The sequence below is a fragment of the Terrapene carolina genome, unplaced genomic scaffold (genome assembly GCF_002925995.2).
Source record: "Terrapene carolina triunguis isolate 2854851 unplaced genomic scaffold, T_m_triunguis-2.0 Scaffold406, whole genome shotgun sequence".
Lineage (NCBI taxonomy): Eukaryota > Metazoa > Chordata > Testudines > Emydidae > Terrapene > Terrapene triunguis.
In genome coordinates, this window is record NW_020664757.1 from 3,776,137 (window position 1) to 3,784,081 (window position 7,945).

At 47.1% G+C, this 7,945-nt stretch overlaps 1 protein-coding gene across 1 annotated transcript in view; it reads left to right on the forward strand.

Annotated features, from left to right (window-relative positions):
* Positions 1-3,547: 3,547 nt before the first annotated feature.
* NVL (nuclear VCP like) overlaps positions 3,548-7,945 on the forward strand; it is a 65,931-nt gene continuing 61,533 nt past the window's right edge. The window contains exons 1-4 of the mRNA XM_026658185.2: positions 3,548-3,712; positions 5,064-5,137; positions 7,014-7,066; positions 7,184-7,283. Coding sequence (XP_026513970.1) covers positions 3,656-3,712; positions 5,064-5,137; positions 7,014-7,066; positions 7,184-7,283 — 284 coding nt within the window. The 5' untranslated portion in view covers positions 3,548-3,655. The remainder of the gene's footprint in view (positions 3,713-5,063; positions 5,138-7,013; positions 7,067-7,183; positions 7,284-7,945) is intronic.

Consider the following 7,945-nt stretch of genomic DNA (forward strand, 5'->3'; position numbering starts at 1 on the left):
CGTTTCCGGCTCCCTTCCTCCTACCCCGCCCACCGTCTCCAGCTATAGTGCCCGCCCCCTCGGGAGCTCACCCCGCGGCATGCTGGGAAGTGTAGTCTTCACTTCCCTCCTGAGGTCTGCAAAGGCTGCTGAGGGCAGTGAGGTGGTGGCCCGCTGGGAAGGGAGGCTTGGACCCATCCTTTGGGATGAAGCTGGGAAAAATCCCCTACTTGATATATATTAAAAACAACGAGGAATCCTTGTGGTAGCTTAGCGACTAACAAATTTATTTGGGCACAAGCTTTCGTGGGCTATAACCCACTTCATCAGATGCATGGGAGTGAAAAATATAGTAGGCAGGTATAAATATACAGCACATGCAAAGATGGGAGTTACCATACCAAGTGGGGGGGTCAGTGCTAACAAGGCCAATTCAGTCAGGGTGGATGTGGCCCATTCCCAACAGTTGACAAGAAAGGGTGAATATCAACAGAGGGAAAATTACTTTTTTTAGTTACCCAGCCACTCCCAGTCTTTATTCAGGCCTAATTTGATGGTGTCAAGTTTGCAAATTAATTCCAGTTCTGCAGTTTCTCATTGAAGTTTGTTTTTGAAGTTTTTTTGTTAAAGAATGGCCACTTTTAAGTCTGTTATTGAGTGTCCAGGGAGATTGAAGTGCTCTCCTACTGGTTTTTGAATGTTACAATTCTTGATGTCTGATTTGTGTCTATTTATTCTTTTGCGTAGAGACTGTTTGGTTTGGTCAATGTACATGGCAGAGGGGCATTCCTGGCACATGATGGTATATATTACATTGGTAGATGTGCAGGTGAACAAGCCCCGGCTGATGTGGTTAGGTCCTATGATGGTGTCCGTTGAATGGATATGCAGACAGAGTTGGCAACGGGGTTTGTTCCTAGGTTAGTGTTTCTGTTGTGTGGTGTGTAGTTGCTGGTGAGTATTTGCTTCAGGTTGGGGGGGCTGTCTGTAAGCAAGGACTGGCCTGTCTCCCAAGGTTAGGGTTACCATATTTGAACATTCAAAAGAGAGGACATTCCACCTGGGGGGGGTGTGTCAGCTCCGCCCACAATCCACCCCCGCTCCTCCCATGCTCCGCCCCAGGTCCCGCCCCCTCCCTGCTCAGCCCCGCCACCGCACCCCTCCTCACCCCCTGGCTCGCCGCTGGCTTGCTGCGTCCCTCCTCAGTCCACCACCCACCGCTTGCCTCCACCCTCTCACCTCCTCACTCTCCTGTCAGAAACCCCCATGTCTGCCCCGAGAACCCCCGCCTGCTGCTGGCTCGCCGCTTGCCTCCTCACCTCCGCCCGCCCACCCGCCGCTGGCTCCCTCGCCGCTCGCCTCTTCAACTCCTGCTGCCTGCCGCTGGCCTTTTCACCCACCCCCCCCGCCTGCCGCTGGCTCACCACCCACCTCCTCACCCTCCCTGCCCACCGCCCGCCTCCTCACCCTCCCGCCTGCTGCTGGCTCCCTCGCCGCTCGCCTCTTCACCGCTCCCCGCCGGCTTGCCGCTCGCCTCTTCACCCTCCCTGCCCGCCTCCTCACCCGCCCACCTGCCCGCCAGCCACTGGCTCTCTCGCCGCTTGCCTCTTCACCACCACCCTCCGCTCGCCTACTCACCCCCGCACCCGCTGTTGGCTCACCGCTCGCCTCTTCACCCCGCCCCGCTCACCTACTCACCCCCCTGCCGCAGGTCCCTCGGCTCCTAGGATCAGGGTCAGCCGAGGGGTCTCCACGTGCTGTGCCCGCCACAAGAGCGAACTCCATGGCTCCCATTGGCTGGGAAAAACGCCAATGGGAGCTGCTGGAGCCACGGAGCGGGGCTTGCAGGTGCCGGCAGCGCACAGAGAGCCCTCTGCCCCCCCCCCCGCAACCCAACCCGACCCTAGGAGCCAGAGGGACCTGCCAGATGCTTCCTGGGAGCTGGCCAAGATAAGCACTGCCAGGACTCCCCACCTCGCCCCCCGGCAGGTCCCTCTGGCTCTTAGGGTCGGGAGAGGGGGGGCGGAAGGCTGTCTGTGCGCTGCCGGAGCCTGCAACCCCCGCTCCGCAGCTCCGATCTAGGGTTACCATACCTCCGTATTTTCCCAGACGTTTTTAGATATTTAAAAATTCCTCCCGGGTGGCGATTTAAGAACTAAAAAGCCAGACATATCCGGGAAAATACGGACATATGGTAACCCTACCCAAGGTCTGTGAGAGTATCACACTCTGTAGGGCATTGCTGGAAGGGGCTGGGATACTGTGCTGATGAGGACGGGATAGGAACCTTACACAGAATAGAATCCCAGTAGCACATCTCTCCCAGACCCCCACACAGGAATCCTGGACCCCAGTCCAAACCCACCCACTTCCTTCTCCCGGAGAAAGCACAGAATGCTAATAGCTGCCACAGCTGGGCAAATGGGGTGGAGGGAGGTTAGCACAGGATTTAAAATCATAACTTTTACATTTAATGCTGGTGATATTAATAAAACAAAACCCATTAAAGATAGGACATTCCTAAAGTTAAGGTACTTATTGCATTACTAACTGGGCTATTATGCGTGCACATCCTGTTATTTCAATAACATAATTAACAAGAGAAACAGAAATGTATAGTACCACCTGCAGTATGTGCAAGGCAGACAAGACAACATTGTGTCAAAGTCCCAGGAGGAGCGGGGAGGGATTGGAAAGGTCTGATTTGTGTACGGTGACCAGACAGCAAATGTGAAAAATTGGGACGGGGGTGGGGGGTAATAGGAGCCTATATAAGAAAAAGACCCAAAAATCGGGACTGTCCCTATAAAATCGGGACATCTGGTCACCCTAGACTTGTGCATGCTAGACTTGTAAAACTTAGTGTTGTGTTGATGCCTAAACTTTCAATTAATTTTCTTGGCTTACTCATAAGGCTCCTAGGCACTGTGATAACACCAATAATAAATAAATAATAGCGTGCCATTGACGGGACTGATACTGGCATGACTTTAACTGAAACGCTTTTCATTGCTGGGTCCTCCCTGTAAGCACAACACAACCAACTTGTGCCTGACTTTAAAAAGACATAGCTGATTCCACGCCTGAATGGGATCTACAAAACAAGCCAAGTTTTACGTCTGCAGCTTCAGCAATGGTGAAGTGAGCGCCCAATGGCCGCACAGGGCTTTCCTGCGCACAAGAGAAACGGTATCAATGCAGGTTTCAGAGTAGCAGCCGTGTTAGTCTGTATCTGCAAAAAGAACAGGAATACTTGTGGCACCTTAGAGACTAACAAATTTATTAGAGCATAAGCTTTCGTGGGCTACAACCCACTTCTTCGGATGATATCAATGCAAAATGGCTGAAGGTATTTGGCTGGGCTCAGACCAAAGGCAGGAATCTTCAGCCCCAAAGGGAAAAGGGTGGGAAAGCCCCAGGCAGCCGAGGGTTTGGAGACGGGGGCGCCTGCTGTGCAGTAAACGCACCGTAGGGGGTTCCTAGCCCAGACCAGGGCTTGTTCGTAATACCGGAACTGCCAATAAAGTTGGGATATTTTGAATGGCCCTTCGGGCGGAGGTTTAGGTGGCTAGATCGGTGCCTGAATAGAATTCCAGAGCGGCTCTCCGGGTTGGTCTCCATCGTTCTGGCGGCGCGCCTCGGTTCGCTTGGCGAGAGCTGCCGGAGGCGCTGGGCCATGCGGGGCCGCGCGGGGAGCTTTGCGGACCCTCGCCTGAAGCAGCGAATCAAGCAGGTGCCGATCCCGCCCCCGCCCCCTACTTGCTCCTGCCTCGCTGTGGCCCGTCCCCAGCCCCGGGAAGTCAAGTCACGCGCCACCCGCCGCGCGCGCCTCCAGTGCCATCGAGGGGTTGCCTTGCATGCAACCAGGGGCGCCCGCAGCGCAGCCCTGCATCGCCCCGCGCTACAGACCCATCACCCGGCTCTCCGCGGGCCTTAGGCCTGGGGGAGGGGAGCGGCCGTTTCATTTGTCAGGGCCAATGCCAGCACCACGCGCTGTGTGTGACTGTAAAACACGCTGGGCGCGGTCCTTGGGCTCCCCGCAAGTTGTCATCTTGTTCCGGGGGCCACACCACCTGGGCACCCCCCTGTCAGAGGGAGCTGCGATCCCACAGTAGTGGATGCCTTTAGAAAACCCGAGACAGTTAGGGAGCTATTGATTTGGGGGTGGGGGGGAGGGCAGTGATTTTACTCAAGCCCTCTCGAGTTGGTGGTCCATGTGAGGGTGTGATTATTGTGAAAATAGGCCAGACTAAAAGCCAGGTATAAAAGCTGGTGTAATGTTATAGCATTTGATTCACATACTTTCTGTGACACTCCCCTAAGTGCCTTGCAAAGATAAATTTATCTTCACAACACACCTATTAGGTATTAAATTATGATCTGCCTCTTGCAGATGGAGGACTGAGACACACAGAAATGAGGTTGCACAGAAAGTTTAGTAGCGGCAGAAATAGAACCCATGATTTCCATTTCCAAGTTCAATCCCTTGGCTGTAGGACCATCTTTCTCCTATTGCAGTTGCAATGATACTCAGACCTCCTAGCTTCAGCAACCAAATTAGCCATCAGCATTACCCAAAAGAGCCACAGTAGTGTGAATTCATTGTTTCATTTACTATAGTACTAATCATATTTAGTTTTTAGTTTCACAGCAAATAAATTAATAACTTAATTGGTTTATAAGACAGTAAAAGCATCCTGATTGCTTAATGACTTAAACTGTGCTTCCTAATATGTCTCCTGCATCTCTTTGCAGCACATATGTGTGATTTAATTATTAACCAATCTGAGTATCACTGTTCTATCGATGGAAGTTTATGGAGTTGCCCCAATTAATGCCAATAGTTAGTTTGGCCTCCAAATATAATGTACTACTTTTCCCAGTAAATGTGGCCAGTTGGCTCTGTAAATGGTTAATAGTTTCCTGTCAAATTATTTATCAATCTGATAACTTTGTACAAAACAAATTCAAGCTGTTTAGATTTTTCAGTTTAAATTTTCTCTTTTATGATGATAACTTGTGAAGGTCAATAACTTCAGCAAAAGTCTAAGATTTTGTTCATTTCTATAAACTCTGCATTTCAGTACCTAAGCAGTAATAAATGTGGCCGATATGTGGACATTGGAATTTTAGCAGCTGATTTACAGAAAACTTACAGGTGAGCAAAAAGCTTAATCCTTGCATTCTGTTTTTTTTTAAATAAACAATAGAAATAGTCATATGTATTTGCATATCTGTTTGTAAAAATGTAAATGTATTTCTCATGACAGTTCTGAATTACACTTTATAATAAACTAGGATTGAAAGTTGCTTAGTACATCACTGATCAAGGAAGAAGTACAGTCAAAATAATTGTTTTCACTGCAAGATTCTCTTTGGCTGATATATCTAGTAACTTATTTATATTGCAGTAGCACAGAGAATTATAGAAATGTAGGGCACAAGAGACCTCGAGTGGTCATCTTGTACTGAGGTAGGACCAAGTATACCTAGATCATCCCTGACAGTTGTTTGTCTAACCTGTTCTTAAAAACCTCCATTGACAGGATTCCACAACATCCCATGGTAACCTATTCCAGTACTTAACTATCCTTATAGTTAGAAAGATCTTCCTTATAGCTAATCTAAATCTCCCTTGCTGCAGATTAAACAGATTGTCTTGTCCTGATACCTTCAATGGGCATGGAGTACAATTTATCACCATCTTCTTTAAAGCAGCCCTTAATATATTTTTAAATGCTGAGGGAGTATCTGTTAAATTGTCTTTTCTTGAAACTATATATGCCCATTTTTTTAACCTTTCCTCATAGGTTATGTTTTCTAGACCTTTTATCACTTTTATTGCTCTCCTCTGGACTCTCTCCAATCTTTACGAAAGTATGGTGCCCATAATTGAACACAATATTCAACCTGAGGCCTCACCAGTGCCTAGTAGAGCGGAACAATTACTTCCCGGGGCTTACGTACAACTAGGGTGACCAGACGTCCCAATATTGTCAGGATAGTCCTGATATTAGGGGCTTTGTCTTATGTAGGACCCTATTATCCCCCCACCTCTCTGTCCCGATTATTCATACTTGCTATCTTGCTATGTTGTACCTGCGTACAACACTCCTGTTAATACACCCCAAAGGGATATTTGCCTTTTTTGCAATTGCATCATATTGTTGGCATGTACAAGCTACTGACTACGAGCCATTGTGTCAGGTGCTGTACGAACACCTAACAGAAAGATAGTTCTTGCACTGAAAAGCTGACCATTGAAGATTGACAAGAGGCAACAGGTGGAGACAGACAGGGAGCACAAGGAAACGATTAGATGGTGCTGATGTTAATCTATCAGTTGCCTAACTTTTCTAGGTTTTTTTATGCATCACAACAAAGAGAATTTTAAGGCAGAATTTGAAAGAGGGCAAGGAGGTTGCTTTGTCCGTGTTTGTAGCCTCTGTTTATTGGGAGGATGTTTAATTTGTGGTCTGTTAGTGGAAGGGAATTCAGCCATTTGATCATGAAGTTGGGAGAGCACATTCATTGCTAATGGTGAAAGGGGCTGAATTTTTCATTATCATGCCTAAAAGGAAAAATAATCCTATGGCTGAAGGACCCATCCTTGTCCAGTCCCTAGCTCTGTATGTGTGGTTTAAAACAAGCAAGCCTATTATGAATGAAAATCCACTTGGCTGACTCTTCTTTTATATTGCCACACAGTGCTCTACATATCCAGCCAATGATGCTGGTCATAATCTCCACTAAATGTCCTTCTGAAGACCACTAGCTAGAGACCACTGTGATTCACTTTGCACCTTTTATCCCAGAAATCGAGTTTAGTATGATGCCATTTGAGTTACACCTAATCCTTTTTAAAAGCCTGGAATAGCTCGAACCAAAGTCACTCTTCCACATAACTGGTTCCAGGGTGTACTTGTGTAAAAGATTGTGGATTGTGTCACTTTAGAAACTTGTATCTACATTGAGAATGACAATACATGAAAGAAGGCCTCAGTGAGATCCTAACCTGTACAATTGTTTTACAGTGCAGAATATGGACGAAGAAAAAGAAATGCCTTTAGAATTCAGGTTGAGAAAGGTAAGTCTGTTAATATCAGGACTGAAATACCAAGAAGCTGTAAGAAGCTCTCTGAATTACTGACGACACTGTTGTTGAGCACTTGCTGCCATCCATGTTCTTCTGGTTTTTTTTCAGTGTTTGGTATAATCAGTAATGAGAGAGAATTTGAAGATTTAACAACTTTAGAGAATGAACATGTGGCAAAAAGAGCAAGACACAGACGAGAAGGGAATGAGTAAGTGGAAAGACTTGTTGCCTTAAGACTACTTTAACAATGAAGTCAGTACTTAACATTTCCATAGTGCGTTGTATCTTTAAAAAACTCTATATTACTATGAAGGCCCTGATCCTGCAAGCTGTTCCACACAGGCGGGCACAGAGGTGTTATCACTATTTTAGACATGGGTAGGGTGACCAGATGTCCCGATTTTATAGGGACTGTCCCGATAATTTGGGGCTTTTTCTTATATAGGCTCCTATTACCCCCCACCCCCATCCCGATTTTTCACACTTGCTGTCTGGTCACCCTAGACATGGGAAAACTGAGATGGAGGGTTTCAGTGAATTTTCCAAGTGCACACAGCCAGTTAGTGTTTGTTAGAGGGGACAGTAGAATTTGGATTTCCTGGCTCCCAATCCTGTGCACAGTCTACTAGAGCATTCTGCCTCCTTAAATGTGATAGAGACTACTCTGCATTAAATATTGAAAATATGCCTCCCTTTTTATTAGTGCTAAAATATTTTCTCTCTTACAGTTAGAGTGACAGTAATAGCCATTCGTATCAGTGTTTTTAAGACAGGGTATGTTTAATTCAGTACAAAATACCCAGATCTTCTGAATTTCAGTAATCAAACCTCTAACCACTTGAAAAACAACAAACCTCTAACCACTTGAAA